General features: G+C 43.7%; 2 protein-coding genes across 6 annotated transcripts in view; one reads left to right on the top strand and one right to left on the bottom strand.

The window, feature by feature from the left end:
- The window catches only part of HADH (hydroxyacyl-CoA dehydrogenase), a 46,885-nt gene extending 45,708 nt beyond the window's left edge, over window positions 1-1,177 (top strand). For all 3 annotated transcript variants that reach the window (XM_009240245.4, XM_054554243.2, XM_054554242.2), the window contains one exon: window positions 246-1,177. In XM_009240245.4, coding sequence (XP_009238520.3) covers window positions 246-364 — 119 coding nt within the window. In that variant the 3' untranslated portion in view covers window positions 365-1,177. The remainder of the gene's footprint in view (window positions 1-245) is intronic.
- A 9,806-nt stretch (window positions 1,178-10,983) lies between these two features.
- LEF1 (lymphoid enhancer binding factor 1) overlaps window positions 10,984-17,220 on the bottom strand; it is a 119,651-nt gene continuing 113,414 nt past the window's right edge. For all 3 annotated transcript variants that reach the window (XM_002815045.4, XM_054554247.2, XM_054554250.2), the window contains one exon: window positions 10,984-12,191. In XM_002815045.4, the coding sequence (XP_002815091.1) occupies window positions 12,112-12,191 (80 nt within the window). In that variant the 3' untranslated portion in view covers window positions 10,984-12,111. The remainder of the gene's footprint in view (window positions 12,192-17,220) is intronic.

The following is a 17,220-nucleotide window of genomic DNA, read 5'->3' on the forward strand; positions in this document are numbered from 1 at the left end:
CAGGAGGACCATAGTAGGGCCAGGCTTCAGGCAGCACAGGTGGGTGGCAGTGCAGCAGCTTTGGGGCTGATGTGGCTGCACCAGCACAGCCTTCCTTGGTGCCTCTGCAGTGGTGGCCGGAGGGGCGCCATGCCTGGGGGGCTCTCCCACATCAGAGGCAGGCCTCCAGACTTGTCCTTGGGAATGCCAAGGTGTAAAAATAAACCCAGCACTTCATCCTGAGTTCTGTTCCCTCCTCTCAATAGGGTGGCATGAAATGGATGCAGAGAACCCATTACATCAGCCCAGCCCATGCTTGAATAAGCTGGTAGCAGAGAACAAGTTCGGCAAGAAGACTGGAGAAGGATTTTACAAATACAAGTGATGTGCAGCTTCTCCGGCTCTGAGAAGAACCCCTGAGAGCGCTTTCCAGCCAGTGCCCCGAGTGCCTGTGGGAATGCTCTTTGGTCAGACATTCCCTCACACAGCACAGTCTAATAAATGTGCATTTTGATTGTAATCTATTAAAGTGATTATTACACCAGTTACAGCAGTAATAGATTCTCCATTAAGAACTAATTCCCTTTTTTAGTCTGTTCATTTCTGTGTATTTTCTAAACAGCTTTACACCCTTGGTGCCTTGGAGCAAACATGTTTTTTGAACCTTGTCATTTTTATGAAGAATTGCCTGGATTCGTTCTCTCATCAAGGGGAAAGTACTTCCTCCGAGAGTGCGAGTGCACCATGCTCACTGTTGCTGCGTGGGAGAGTCACAAGCCACTGGCAAGCACGTGGTATAGTCTGTGAAGCACTGCAGCGAGCAGCACCTGGATCTTGCCTTTGTAAGAACATTTTACTATCTGCAGCTTTGAGTCTTGCCCTACATTTTGGGCATGACATAAGATGTGTCTTTATTCAGCTCGTCATGAAGATGCTGCTGCTGAATGGGTCGGCATATCTGTATGTGCATGGTTTGCAGGAGGTCAGTTTTCATGGTCATCCAGTTCCACAGATCTGAATGATTACTGTCTGTCTGTGTCTTTTTTCCATGAGAAATCACTTGCAAATTGCCTATAAATTGACTCTACTAAAATCACAATGTTTCAGTCTGAAAATTTGAATTGAAAAAAATGTATAATATAAAATTGTAATATACTTAAATGATTATAAAAGTAAAAAGTTGGTAATTTAGGCAGAAGCTATTTCTCCTCTTCTTTGACCTGCTGTTAATTTTTAAAGTGGGAGTAACGGGGAGGGAATGGCAGGAGAAGGCGTTTGTGTGAAACCTGCTTGTGGCCGTTGCTGCCAGATTTCTTACCAGGAAAGCAGTAATAAGGGCACAGAGAACAATTTTTAAGGAACATCTGTTTCTTCTTTGCCAACAAAGTGAAATAGTGTAACGTAAGCTGCTTTTAATCATTGGCTTGAGAAAGTGTCTTCCAAGATAGAATTTTGGAGTTGGAAAGACATCAGAAATCCTGAGGTCCGATAGCCTCATTAGCAGAAAGCTTAAGGGATGTGCCCAAAGTCACTAGATATTTTGTCACAGAGCCTAGACTAGAACTAGGTTTTGATAAAATTAAGTACAAAATAGCCCATTTGAAAATCTCAGATCCGAAGTTTCAGACAGGACTCTCACTAAAATGGGCATCCTTGTTTGGTGTTCTGGGTCATAGGTCTAATAGTCGAGAGATTTTTTTTCTTCATTTTATGACTGATAAAAGGGAGCTTATGAATTTTAAAAAATTTGAATCTATAAGATAGTGGGAAAATAAATACATCGGTGCATTTCTACCACACATAGAACCTGGGTAGGACACTTTTAGGTTATTCTTATAAAATGCTGCCTAACGAACAAAAGGAAGCACCTGTGAGGCCACCCGCATTTCCATCGCTAAAGGTTACCCTTGTGGTCTGACAGCTCCCTGCTTTCTCTCAGGCTGGCTCTTGACCTTTGGCATGAGCCCTGGGCCTAAGTGGGGACTTCTTATTGTCTCACCAGAGTCCCCATAGGATGCAGGCCTTTGTCCTGGAAATGGCAGGGTTCTTTCTTGACCACTGAATTCCAGGAAAGATGTAACTCAGCAACACGACTGTCAGACTGCCAGGATGAGAAGGTAGGGGCTGCAGCAGTCTTTCTGGCTGGCATTTTAAAATGCACTTTAAGCCTACCAAATAGTCAAAAGGCCTAGCCTCTCAATATCCTTTTATCGTTTTCAAAAAATATTTTCCATGCACCATGTTTGGGACCAGGAAGGGATTTTGAACATCCTTCCTTTAGACGTGGGAGGTGAGGGAGTAGCTTTTTCTTTCCCAACTCCATGTGTGCGTTCTCAGGTGAATGTAGCTGCTTGCCACGGAGAGCTCTTGGGGCGGGGGGAGGGAAGGTCATGTCAGTCAGGTTCTCTGCTTCCAAATATAGGCCCGCTGCTGCTGTTTGCTTCAGTCTGTGGTTAAGAACTGAGCCTCAGTGAGAGCCCCAGGTGCCTTGCATCAGCCTCCACTGTGTTTTGGCAGCACTTGTTCAAGAGGGAGGATGGGTCCTGGCAGTGCTGCTGGGCCTGGTGTCACTGCTCTTGGTTCTCCTCACCTCCCCAAACTTGCCTCCTAACCGTCATGAATCTTTTATTACACTTTAAAGACCAAGTTTTAGGTCAAGAGGATATATATATATTTTTTTTTTTTTTTTGAGATAGAGTCTTGCTGTGTCGCCCAGTCTGGAGTGCAGTGTTGCAATCTCGGCTCACTGCAACCTCCACCTGCCAGGTTCAAGCAATTCTCCTGCCTCAGCCTTCTGAGTAGGTGGGACTACAGGCGTGTGCCACCATGCCTGGCTAATTTTTTTATAGTTTTAGTAGAGATGGGGTTTCACCATTGCTGGCCAGTTTGGTCTTGAACTCCTGACCTCATGATTCGCCCACCTCAGCCTCCCAAAGTGCTGGGATTACAGGCGTGAGCCACCGTACCTGGCCACATTTTTTCCTCTTTCCTATGCTTCCCCTTAGTGATATTTTTATTTATTTGTTTGTTTTTTGAGATGGAGTCTCACTCTCACCTAGGCTGAAGTGCAGTGGCGCAATCTCGGCTCACTGCAACCTCCGCCTCCTGAGTTCAAGCGATTCTCCTGCCTCAGCCTCCCGAGTAGCTGAGATTACAGGCACACATCACCACACCCAGCTAATTTTTATATTTTTAGTAGAGACGGGGTTTCACCATGTTGGTCAGGCTGGTCTCAAACTCTTGACCTTGTGACCCACCCACCTCGGCCTCCTTAAGTGCTGGGATTACAGGTGTGGGCTACTGCACCCGGCCAGTGATATTTTTATTTACCTATAATACAAGTGAAAGTTTGAGATTAAAAACCAGGCAACTTATGAGATGACTTGCTGAAAAAGATGGTGAGCCTCTGATAGCCATCACCTAGACTTCAATTCTGTTTAGTAAAATGGAGTTCTCTGAAGGATCGTTTTAATGCTAAAATATCTTTGTAAAATGAAAATCATGGCCCTTTCATGTGCTTAAGATTCCCTGTTAATAGTAGTTTTTCTGGGGAAAATGGTTAACTTTTTCTGACATCAATTGTGAAGTATATTTCCACTTTGGAAATACACTTCAGTGACACAGCGTGGGGGTATGTGGAACCATGTCTTGGAACTCGGAAACTACTATGTACAAATCCGGTGTTAGAAAATACTCTCGGCTGGGTGCGGTGGTTCATGCCTGTAATCCCAGCACTTTGGGAGGCCGAGGGGGGCAGATCATGAGGTCAGGAGTTTGAGACCAGCCTGGCCAACATAGTGAAACCCTGTCTCTACTGAAAATACAAAAAATTAGCCAGGCGTTGTGGCGGGCACCTGTAATCCCAGCTACTCGGAAGGCTGAGGCAGGAGAATCGCTTGAATCCAGGAGGCAGAGGTTGCAATGAGCTGAGATGGCACCATGGCACTCCAGCCTGGACGACAGAGCAAGACTCTGTCTCAAAAATAAGAAAAAAAAAAAAGAAAGAAAGAAAAAATGACTCTCCACTGGGTTCTGCTAATAGTAAGTGTTTTGACTAACACATCAGCTTTCAGAAACCCATTTGAGATTCAACCAGTCATCATTGGAGAGGTTACAGCCACTATGTTAGTCACGGCTTATACAACAACATACACTAATTATGCTTTCTCTTTGTGAGTTATGCTGTTCACATATTTGAAACAAGCTTTTGTCTTGTCCCACCTTGATTTTAATCCCTTTAACATTTCAACCTAAGTAACTCATTAAGTCTACCAAAAGTATAAGGTGTGGCTATAATTTTATGAGACTAATTTTCTTGTAAACAGGCATTGATGCTACATAAATAGTAATCTGAAAAAATGCTTTGAACAATGAAATCATGGCTGTGCTTTCAGTACTATACTTTGAAAGAATCCATTTGGCTGTGTAAATTCTATTTTTTAAATTGGTCTCACTGTTTCATCATCAAAGTTTTAATGTCTATTTTAGCATTTTTTTTTCTTGCTACCATTTGACATGGCATAACAAACTTTAACTCCTGAAAGACAGAGAACCCTGTCATTGATACTGATGTTATTCAATGTTTTAGTGAAAATCACCAACTGTAGCTGCTGCTACAGGATTAACCAGCACAACTACTTGACAGCTTGGGCTTTGCAATTAAACCAACTTGGGTTCTAGTTCTCAATTCCACTGCCTTTACCTGTGTAACCTAGAGAAGTTATTTGTTTTCTGGGTATATCTGGAAGAATGGGCATAAGGATGGAACCTATGCCATAGGGTTGCTGGGGACCGAGCGAAGTAGGTTTTAGGTGTTGAGCACACTGCCTAGCATCTATAGGCCAATTGTGAAGGAAGCCCCAGTAACCTATGTTCATCGGGTTACAGATGACAGCCCTGAACATGTGACAGCAGCGGGGAGTAGGCTGAAGATTCAGAGCAGGCCTGAGTCTTGGAAAAGTGAGTCTCAAAATTAAGCAGTTGGACTACCTGGCAAAAAGACCAGTGCTGGGGCTCTGCACTCCACTCCACAGCTCCTCTGGAAGGTCTTCCCACACTTTCAGAGAGGTGCTGGTCGGGGCTAGTCAGAAAGGGGTTGCTGTCACTCAGGTAGGCTACATGTTATATGTGAGCAGTAGACTGGATGATTTAAGACCCCAGACAAACAGCAGGTGTGTAGGAGAGACGTTCCCAAGATTCTCCTAACACATGGTAATTAGAGAAGTGGTGGCATATGAACAGGAGCATAATGATGCTTCATTCTATCATAATGTAGTTTTATTTTTATTTATTTATTTATTTTGTTGAGACAGAGTCTTGCTCTGTAACCCAGGCTGGAGTACAGTGGCACGATCTCGGCTCACTGCAACCTCTGCCTCCCAGGTTCAAGCGATTCTCCTGCCTCAGCCTCCCTAGTAGCTGGGATTATAGGCACTCACCACCACACCTAGCTAATTTTTTCATTTTTAGTAGAGACAAGGTTTCATCATGTTGGCCAGGCTGGTCTCGAACTCCTGACCTCAAGTGATCCACCTGCCTCAGCCTCCCAAAGTGCTAGGATTGTAGTGGCCAGTAGTTTTAAATGACATTAGGTGACTCCTAAAGATTTATTCAGAACAAAATTGGAGTCCCTACTAGGTCTATTAATTATTTAGCCAAGGGAGCAATAGGATGGCCCCTAGGGTTGAAACAAATTCAAGCTGCTCTTGATTCATCATCAGGGAGGGGAGAGGATACCATAGCTAACTTTAACATCAGTTTGTCAAGCTGGGTGGGTTGGTGCACACCTGTAATACCAGCTTCTTGGGAGGCTGAGGTGGAGGATTGTGTGAGCCCAGGAGATTGGGTACAGCCTGGGCAACATAGCGAGACCCCATCTCTTAAAATAACAGCCTGGGCAACATAGCAAGACCCCATCTCCTAAAATAAATTAGTCTGTCGAGGTAGAATCCCTTTGGATGACAGAGTGGCAATGGAGCCCTTCATGATGTCAATAAACTTCACGGAGACACCTTAGCTTCACTACTACAGATGCAGTTACTGGAATATTCTATGAGAAAATGTAGTCTGTTCTCAGGCAAGCAGGTATTAGAAAAGAAAACCTCCTGGAATAAGAACTCTGCCCTTGCTACCTGCTCTTGAACAGCCAATTCACCACTCAGATTGCAGATGTAGAAGACAGGAAATTGGGATGCCTCCAAAACTAGTAGGGAGTGAGGATGGCATTTTTGAAACTGAATTTCCTACTTGAGGCAGTTTGAATGGTTTCCAACTGCCTCATTCTATGTGGAGATTTTGGTATATGCTGCTGGGAAGGTAGTTTTCTGGAGCCCTTTAGCGTCAATATTCAAGTTGTAGGGAAGGGTGGGAGTGGAGAGCAATCTATCCTTCCACCACACCAATTTGTAGTAGGACCAAGGCGGGTGAAATGGAAAAGCTCTGTCCAACCCCAAAGTCTACATATCTAGGCAGAGACTTTAACTTGTGCGTGCACATGCACACACACACACACACACACACACACACACACACACCAGTCAGAGTGAACAGGACACACAGATTGCTTAGAACCAGCTACCCTTTCAGCACTCAGGCTCATGGTGGATTCTGCCACTAGCTGGCACAATGATATCACAAATCACAGGCCTAATGTAAGGGTATTAATACTTTTATCTTGATTTTTTTTCTGTTGTCCTCCCCTTCTTAAGTCTTGTGTATGTGTGCATGTGTGTGCATGTGTGCACACTCACACACACCCTTTATTAAATGCATCCTTTTATTAAAATAGTTAATCCCAAATGCTGGGAGAGGACAGCATGTCTCATCTCATTCACGTGATTTGTAGTTTGCAGTGCCTGCCCCTTCCCAATTAACCATGGTCTCCTTGAGACTCTGCACCTCCTTGACATTCTCATCCCTGCCAGCTAAAGACCTCATCATCCAGTCTGAGAGATGCTGTTCTAGGGAGCAAAGGCCTGGGGAAGAACAGAGACAATCTAAACAGATCTGAGTATAAAAGTTGCAGTGGCCATGATATTGTCTTTCATTCAGGTCGAAAGCTCTTGAAAGCCAGGTGGGTTTTGTAAGGGCTGCCTGAATGGGTTTGCATTCTGTAGGACCAGGCACTGAGGAAAGATCAGCCCCAGCTAATTGGAACATGAGAAGCAAAGCCTATACCAGATGCCAGCATGTGGCGAGCAGATGAGATTGCTCACAAAGCACCTCTGAGCTTTAGTGAGCCCTGCAGTGAGCACTGCACAGCCCTGGCTTTGTGCAGTGCTGAAGGCTGTCTCCACGGCTGAGCATGGAGGGCAGGCGAGACTCTAAAGCCATTGTTGCCATCCTCCAGTTGAGCAGTGGGAGTCTGAACTAACTTTGAAAGGACCTGTAATGACAACCAGGCCAGCTTGTGGGGATCTGTTTTACTTTGGTTGCCTCATACATCTTCCTGTTGGGGGAAAAAAAATCACTATGGTGTAGAATATAATTCAGTGATTCCACTGATTTCAGATTCTGAGACAAGTTATAGATGGAGAAGAGAAAATGACAAGTCTACAAATTCCACTGTGACTACAGAGAAAACCGTTAAAATGATGTGTGATGACATCTATTTGTATGCAGTGTTCTCATTCCATCTGGCAAATACATTTTTCTACCAATTTCTCCCACTTATTTAGTGGGGATCAAAAATTTAATAATTTAGCTGGTAACATCCCAAGCTATTATGTATTAAGAAAAATATTTATATGAATACATCAGTGTAGATGACCCAATAAAATCCAAACCCTGCCCCTTTTGTACAAGTACTTCCACGGTCCTGACTCCAAAACAGAGTGCTTAGTCCTGTTAGCCACTGCTCCCCTAGGCAGAAATATGCTCACATGTTCTATGGCTACAAGGCAATATATAAACAAGATATTTTTTGCACTGGACAAAACATGTTTTCTAACACATTACAAAACAATTCAAGGGGAAATTAGTAATCACTCCTGTCAGGCTTCTCTCTCCTTTACCTCTCACATACCCTGACAGAGGTCTGTGATACCTTAGCCCATGAGGAAGTGTGCCCAGAGGGGTTTAGTGTGCCGTTCCCAACAGTGGGATGAATAGATTTTGTCCAGCTCTGTGGACTCTAAACCTGGGCTTTCCCCACTGGGCCACCTCCTTCCTAACATAACCTGTTTTAAGTCCAAATTACCATCCAGGGAAAAGGACCCTTGCACATTGTAACTAATGCAGGCAGTAGGCATTTCTTATATGCCTACAGTAGACCGACAATACAAAACATTTTTCTGGTGTCCAGTTATTTGAGCATAGCCCATTGGAAAGTGCTCAGTAAAAATGTATTGAATGAATGCATCTATTATTTAACACCAGTTTACTGTTGACGAACAATGCTATAAACAATATTAGCACTGCTTCTTCAATAAAGGCAAGTAGTTTTCACTTGTCTCGTTTTACTATAAATTATTAATTTTAATTAACATGTATACAGTTTGCTTACTTTAATTCGTGCTAATAATGTTTATTTTAAATAGTTGCTGTTGGTACACCCTGAGTAGAGGTATACCTGAGTCACCTTGGTACACTCTCCCTGAGTCACACCTGGCTGCAGAGTAAAGATAATAGAAGTTTTCCCAGAAAAAGAGTTGAAGAAATTTAGAAGAGCCACTTCCAGAATGATATCCACTGAATTATTGCCAAGAAAACCAATCTTATTTTTTCCCACAATAAATCAGTATAAACGTTGTATAGAATCCCATCCTTCTATTAGTATTAAGATACTTAATTGCCATCAAATTTTACAGTTTCTATTAAAAAGCAGTCCACATTTTCTTGTGTGTGTATCTTTAGAGGTTAGGTTTCACAGGGCAGCTCTTAAAGTTCTCATCTTCCACATCTGGAAGATCACATTCTGTGGCAGAAGTGGTAAATGTGATTTTTCAACAACTACTACATCATGCGGATGTTAGGTGTCTCTTTTCTGTCAGAACGGTACATTACTCGCTCATGACTCTTCTTCTTTAAAAGCACAGCCACACAGACATCTTGTTATTGTTCATAGGCCCTTTATTAGAATTTCCATATTGTTGCAGCCGTAGACCAAACTAGAGGAAAAAATTATTGTATAATACTTAAGACAACTGTAGTCACGAAACAGTTCAAAGTCACCTTCCAGCTAAACAGGTAGTTGCCAGCAGCCCTAGCAACCAAACTAGAACCAGGAGGAAAACACCCCTTCATACAGACCTGCATGCCAGCTGTGACCTCAGAGAAGGCTCAGCTCCCAGAAAGAAGGCTGACCTAGCCTCTTCTTGGCACACAGTTCAGCTCTGAGTTCGCCGCAGGGAAGGAGGCCAAATCCCTTCAAGATCAAACAGAAGTGGCCAGAGGAGTGTCCCTCTCCCCGCAGACACCCGCTTTGATCCCTATCTCTAGGGGACTATTGACTCTCCTCCAGAACTGCTGCCTACAGAAAGCAGGATTTGGGCAGAATGAGCCCAGAATGAGCTCTGTGCAGTGACATCAAAGTTATTTGGGAAAAATTATTCTGGAAGAAATACAGGAAACTAGGAGGGGACCAAGTTTGTGGAAGGAACTGGCTGAGGGTCCAAACAACCTATTTCTTTCAACTTCACCATTTTTTTGTGAAGTTGAAAGAAATGGATTATTTGGACCATAGCAGGATATACACACCTGAGACTCGGGACTTGGCCTCTGCATTTTTGAAAGGAGGAGGAACTGAGGAAGAGAAGAGTTGAGCGGGCTTTGGCCAAGCCTCAGGTCTCAGGTATAGATCCAGCTATGCCTGTTGCCTTGATGAACAGACTTTTATTATTAATTGCTTTCTCTCTACATCCAGAAGAGCCCATCAATGTGTTGGCATAATGCTCCACTGTCACCTCCCTTACCATTTTGTTGGATTTTCTAGTTAACTCTCAAAAAGATCATGGTGGCAGCTTTAGACTGTTTTTAACTACTTGGTTTATGCAGATTAAGAAAACTCAGAGAGAGATAATTTTCAAATGAAGTTCTGGCCAGGGCTGAATATGAAACCTTTATAACAAGTAGGCCCCCTAAACATAATACTTTTTTTTTTCCTGGTTCAAGTTTAGGACTAAATGAAGAGGAATTGGAAAGGTTCCAGAGGATAGTAATGAAAATGATTAAAGGACTGATGATGAAAGTTTCAAGGAATTGGGATTACTTAGCCTAGAGAAGAGAAATTTGAGGGGTGATTTAATGGCAATCTTCAAGTACAGTATGAGGAGGGTTATTATAAGTATGGTAGCCAGCTGTTCACCAGCTGCACCGAAGGTTAGAAAGGGGAAATCGAGCTAGAATTTCAGCAGAGAGGTTTAGGTTGGACCAGTGATAGTGGTTCTCAAAGTAGCTCAAGGGATAGAAAACCATGGTGGAAGATCATGACGTATTCTTTTAAACTTAAAATATACTTTTTCCTAATCAGATACCAACTTATAACATGTACTAGTAGTAAGGTAAAAATTACGAAATACAACTCAGGACTTAGAAAATGTTGACTGGGGAGATGGGTGGGGATGTTAAGACATACCTTCTCCACTGGGACCCCACAATGTGGAAGCCCAGTTTGAATACCAATGAGCTATGAAGAGAGGCGGTACCTGTGGACTTTCAATGAGCACCACAACCAGATGGTGGGAGCCCATGAGGATCTGTGTTCAGGGAAGGACTCACTCCCATCTGAATCCTGGCAACCCTCTTTTTTCCTTTGACCGTGTTTCATACCACCTGGAAAAGGAGGGAGAGGCCCAAGCCATACAAGTACTTTTGAGGACTGCATGTCTAGGAGACAGGGCAAGGTGCCCCTTTACAGCCAGTTCTGGCCTGTCCCTAGAGAAGGCTGCACCAGCAGCACCCCTCTCACACAAACTGTTCCTCTCTACAAACCAGCTCTGCCCTGGCCTGTGGATTCAGTTCATTAGCAATTTTAGGTTATCAGGAACTTCACTCTTAATAAAATGACAATTTTTAAAAATGTTTTATTACAAAGCTTCTTTTAAAAAAATGCTCAGCACATTAACTCAAACTGGAATGACAAACGTTAGGATGACAGTTTTGGGCAAAGACTGTGCCTTGCTATTTAAAAAAATGGGTACATCAATGCTCATTTTAACAACTGGCATAAAATCCCACTAATTGGCTAATAAAAACAGATACAAATACAGAACATTTAAAGTAATAACAATTCAAGTGCTGGGCTTTTTACAACAAGGGGGTAATAAGGAAAGAAATGAAAATTCACTGCAAACCAGTCTGCTGAATGCATCTGTTAAGGTTTACTGTTTAAAAAAAGAAAAGAAGAAAACAGAAGAAAAAATAAACTGAAATAGGGCTGCGAATTGCTACCAACAGAGTGGGTTTGGCTATTACGTTATTTAGCTCTATTGAACACCTTACAAGGGTGGAGAAGCCACTATGTGTTACAGGCAATTCACAGAGAAGCCACTTACCAGACAAGCTGTCTCAGAAAAAGAAGGCTTCTTTTTATTTCATTATTTCAAACTTTTCCAGAACTTTGAATTTTATTTAAAAGCTCATAGCTAGCAAAATATACAACAAGAAAATTAAAACTAAAAAGTGTAAATTAAAAAAATTCAAGTTTAAAAAAGCAAACAAAAAAAACTGATCCTTTTGCACTGTTAAATAAAAGCTTTAGGAGAAAAGAAGAGAAAGAAAAATGAAGACAGAAACAAAGAGGGAACTCTTCCACGAACTCCTCCACTGGGGTGCTGATGGATGTGCTGGTTGCTGGCTCCAGTTGCGCATGACAGGCAAATGCAGCCAAGTTACTGTCCTTGCCGAAAGGTTACAGGTTTGGATGCAAGATGCTCTGGGAAGTGCACACAGATATGAGGGGAGAAAAGCTGCTCAGCTGCCCCACAGCCTGCTAGCATTCTCATGTGCTTTTACATTTCCTTTTAAAAAACCTTTTTATGCTTTATTTTGGAACTTGGCTCTTGCAGTAGACAAAAGAGGGGTTGGCAGTGATTGTCTTTATGGATCAGCATCTCTAGCAGTGACCTCAGGGTAAAATTGATGTCAGTGTTCCTTTGGGGTCGACTGGGCGGGCCGTGGAGACAGTCTGGGTTTTCAACAAGCTTCCATCTCCAGAAGAGGTCCTGGGGTCGCTGCCTTGGCTTTGCACGTTGGGAATGAGCTTCGTTTTCCACCTCAAGAAGGAACAAATGAAATGCTATTAATATGAATTTGCTGTAGGCCTTAAGATTATAACCTCTATTCCATACCATAAATGTCTTACAACCTCTGCATTTAATTAATCCATTTTGTTGATTTGGGGATGGCTAAAATGAATTGCCCTATGCAGTCAAAAATCCTGAGAGTACACTACAGAGTTAATATAGTGACAGTTTTACTTTGGTTCCATGTACATGTATGCCCAGAGTTATGATGTGAAATGTAGCTAATACTCTGGGTCATGGTAAACAACAAAAATGTTTGAAAAACACCAGTAGGAAACAGCCAAACATGAATAGGGAAGGCAGGCAACAGCCAGATCAGGGAAAGATGTGTCATTCTGCAGTGTTTGGTGTTTTTAGTCCACTGTGGGAAGCCATTGTATGATTCTACATAGGACAGACATATTCACATTACCCAATGCACTGCCAACTCCCGTGACGCTATGTGCTCTGTCTGCTCATATTCACAGCCCAGAAGATACAAACCTCTCCCTTTTTCCTTAAGATCTTACAATTTTCAAGATTTCTTTTCCTTCCTAACATCTAGGATCTCTAATGTTAGCCTCGGAAAGGACACTCAGCAAATATGTTAAAATAATGTTGCCAGATATTGGTGATAATGATTTTCAAAAAAGAGAACTCCCACATCCTCAAAGCTTTAACGATCTGAGATTTTTAAAAAAGTGATTAAAAGTAAAATGTAACATTGTAACAAGATGAGACAAAGACAAAAGGAAAGTAAAAGCATGGCAAAGTTCCGTTCCTTCACTCCAGAGAGCACCTGCTTCCGCTGCTTTGAACTTGGGGAGGCTGCTTTCCTTTGGTGGCAGCGATGCTGGAAGCACCTTCTCAACCTGGGTCCCTTGACAGCCTCAGATGAATCCCAACACTTTGTGCTTGTGATTGTGCTATCCGTGTTACAAGCAGAAGTTTCCTTTTAGAAACTCATTCTAAATAATGGTGGATTATCGTACACTTTCATTTCAATGGAAAAAGAAAGTAAAAGAGAAATAAAAGGAAACTTTGACATAGTTTAATAATGAATACAAAAGTCTAGATGGCAAGTTACAGTCCACAAAGTACTTTCCACAGAACGATGGTGATCTATGGAATGGGAACTGTGAGGACACCTGCCCCTCAGGCTGTTGGAAAGAGAGGTTTGGCTCCTATATTTAAAGTGCTCACAAAGTGCACAGCGCAGAGCAAGCCCTGCAAGCAGGTTAGCTAGTATTATTATTCCAGTTACGCCCAGTGCAGCCCCTAAAGATGATCAGAACTGCAAAGAAGCTACTTGTATACCTGGGTAGCTACTGAAAAAGCAAAAACCAACCAACCAACAAAAAACAAAATAGGAGGAAATCAGCCACAGAATGATTTCAACTGAGGAGGTCCTCCAATGACAATTTCAATTTCTATTCTCCTGGAAAATCAACCATTCCCTGTTTAACAGGAAAACACTACAGCATTGTGATACTTTTACTGAACAGAGGTATGGATCCCGCATGCAGGAGGATCAAAGAACTATGAAGGACCCTGCCTTTCTATGGAGAAAGAAACAGGGCTCTAGCGGAGCCTGGGGTGGGAGAGAGGGCACTCCACAGATTCCTATTTATATTATAATTTTGCATCACCGATTTTCAAAGGCTTGGTCCAGGTTGCTCTTCCTGGGAAGGTTTTCCTCTCAGTCTGACATGAAAACATTTAGTTTCCTGATGAGGCCTGGCCTTGCAGTCCTAGGCTAGCGCCTGAGACAAGCACTGGGACTCAGAATAGACTGGCCATTGGCAGCTAGGAATGCCTGAGGGAGACAACCTGCCCTTCTGTCGGGCCATCCCACCACTGCCTGGCGCAGTGAACCCTGAAGTACTGAGGTGCAGACAACTTCCATGGCCCTGCTGTGGCCCCATGCTCAAGCAGGGCCAACACCTCCAATCTAGAGCACCCTGCACTTCCGGCTCCACCAGAGTCTCCTTGTCCCTTCACTGCCTTACCTAAGGGTGCCTTCTCCTCCTCTCTTCTTAAGTTGAGTACAAGTGATAATATAGTGATTAACACAAACATGGGTGCCCAGAGATAGCCATTTACCTAAAGGATAGTATGTCACTTGCCAAGAAAGAGTCTACATCTCCTAATAAAGTCATTTCTTTCCACAGTCTCACATTTTCCCATCTGTTATTTCCTTATTCCATGGGGGCACCTTGCAAATTCTCCTGGAAAGTTGGCTTCAGAGAGCCTCTGTACAGTTGCTTACCAAAAAGCAACTAATCCCTCCAGGGACTAGTGCTTAAAAAAAAAAAAAAAGCAAAGAAATTCCTTCACTATGAAATGAGGCAGTTTGTCCCTGGTGGCTCTTTTAAAATACAGGGACGTCAGGGGAGACCAAGTCTTACTTCCGAGTGGGAGAAACGGGGGCCTTGTAGTGTTGCTTTACAGATATAAAACAGGTCCAGTCCAGATTCTTTTCAAGAAACCACAGGCATGAGGCTCCAGAGGCTGGAGCTTTCCCACATCTAAGGCTTCACTGGGGGGCTGTGGCTGAAGCTGGGCCAGGCCAGGTGAGCCCCAGCACAGCCCAACCCACCAGTGAAGTCTGCGCAATCAAAGCCAGCAATTACTGCTCTCCGGCTGCGGCTGGGCTTCAAAGGGAGTGAGGCAAGGCCCATCTTACATATGTTCAGACTTGGGCTCCCTCCACCAGGAGTCACCACGCATTTGTACTGGGGATGCAAAGGTGGCACAAGACCCCCACCCCACCCCATATAACCGAACCCCCTGATGCTCTCCTAGACCAAATTCCAATCTTGACAGAATATCCCATCAACCAAATGGAACCACAAACCCAAATGGGTAGAGTTCCTTACTAAAAGCCCAAGCAATAAAGGTGAATCTAAAGATTTCAAGAGTGGGCCTGTTTCTGGGAGGTCAACAGCACCGACCCTGGGCCAACAGGGCTTCAAAGACCCTGACTCAGGAGTGAAGAAAGGGAAAGGGGGAAATTCCTTCTCTCTAAGTCCAAATAAATGTAAAATCCTACCAAAAGCAGAGCGCTTGGCCAGCTCATGTCCTGGGGGTTCCTCCCCAGGCTGTCCTCTGGAAGGAAGGGCCAAGGAGACAAGCCTATGAGTGAGCTCTGAGGTGGTGGAGTGGAGGGTTGGGAGCAGGCAAGGGCCAGCCCTGTCAGGGTGCCACTCAGGGCTCACTGGCCAGTCAGTTCAAGCTGTCCAGGCCAAGGCAAGGGCAGAAAAGCTGGTGTCCAGGAACAAAATGCACCCCTGCCCCATCATGTAATATCACTTCCTTATTCAGAATTAGTGAGGATACAAAAAAAGTGAGTTGGAATAAAAGACCCTTTCTTCGTCGTCCTCTTCCTTTTGGGCCACTCTCAAATGCTACTAACAAGAGGCAGGAGCCTTAAACGATGTGCAATTTGAGGGGAGAATATTAGAGACTGGTTTTATGAGAGGTAAACAGATTCACAGATTTTAATTGCAAAAACTGCATTCCAGCATCACACCACACACCTCATGCCAATTGTCTCCATTTTTACGCCTTGGGAAAAACTGACAAAAGCCTGTGATTTGAGGGTGTGAACTCTTCTGCTGCACAATGTCATGTGTGTATGAAGGAAGAGAGGTACAGACTTCTACAGCAGGAAGCAAGCATGACAGAGCTAGTCCAATCCTGTTTTTTTAGCAGAGACTTAGGAATACGGTCATAAAATGACTGGCCCATGGTGACCCCTAGATAGTCCCAGTGCTGGGCTGTTCCCCAGGCCTCCTAGCATCACAAAAGTGACAGTCTCATTGACTTGAAGGTGGTCTTGTCTACAAGAAGCTGGTGAGGGGGAAGGAACAAAAACACTGTCCACTGGGCACTGATTTGCCAGGCACTGAGACATGGACTTTAGAATTTCACATTATCATCATTACAGTTTGCATCTTCCCACCCACTTACAGATAAGGACACTGAGGCTGCGTGAGGTTCAGTAACTTGCCAAAGGTCACCCAATTAATAGGCAGCAGGACGAGCCTTTGAACTCTCAACACGTGCTCTCTCCACCATACCTTGGAACTAAATTATCATTCACTTTCTTCTCTCCTTCCTACCTTCCATCATTCTGTCTGTCCATCCCTAGGTAACAACCCCTGTATCCTGGTGGAGGCAGTCTACATCTGTAACAGTGCAGCCACCCTCAGGATATCACGCTCCGTTTGAAGAAGGATGATAAAGAGAAACAAACACATAAGTTAACTTTGAAATTTAAGTCCCTAAGACTGCAAATATAACCTACAAAAGCCAGCTTCAGCTCCTTGACAGTAAACATTACCCAACATTTGAGAAAAAAGAAAAATGAAAATGTGTGGTTAGGAAGGTTAACACTGAGTTTTATTTCTGCAGCTGAGTGACTCCTTAGTCCCAGCATTCAAGACTAGTTAGTTAATCTCCTAACCACAAAGCTGTAAAGCAAAAAGATTCCCAGAAGCTGGAGGTGGGAAGAAAGGGGTCATTGCCACTCCTGGATTCATGTTCTACCAAGGCAAGGTTGAGTGACCTGTGCGGCTTCCTCTCCTGTGGCTATTCAGAGTGAATTACCATCAGCTCAACCAGACTTTGGCAATGTCAAGATGACTTTGAGACAAGCCTGTGACCGTTAATGAATTACTCCAGGGGAATTTTTCTGTAGCTACTGGTTTCTCTTCCTGATCAGCCTAGCCCTCTGTGTCTGTCTCCTCTGTGAGGACATGTGTCCTATCTGTAGGCCGGACCTCCTGGCGCAGGTCATGGCCACTAGATCCTTCCTACCATGGGAAACATGGGAGAATGGTCTTGAGCAAGATTTGAAGGAGAGAGCCTCAAAAGCCCATTGTAGTTCTGTCAGCTGAAGTGCTTCCAGAGGGCAATAACTAGCTAGGTAGACCTCCCTCATCTACTCACCTCCAAACGCTATCCAATCCACATTTCTCAACAGACGTTCTCTCACACTAAAGATGCTAAGGTCATC

Source organism: Pongo abelii, chromosome 3, assembly GCF_028885655.2.
Source record: "Pongo abelii isolate AG06213 chromosome 3, NHGRI_mPonAbe1-v2.0_pri, whole genome shotgun sequence".
NCBI lineage: Eukaryota > Metazoa > Chordata > Mammalia > Primates > Hominidae > Pongo > Pongo abelii.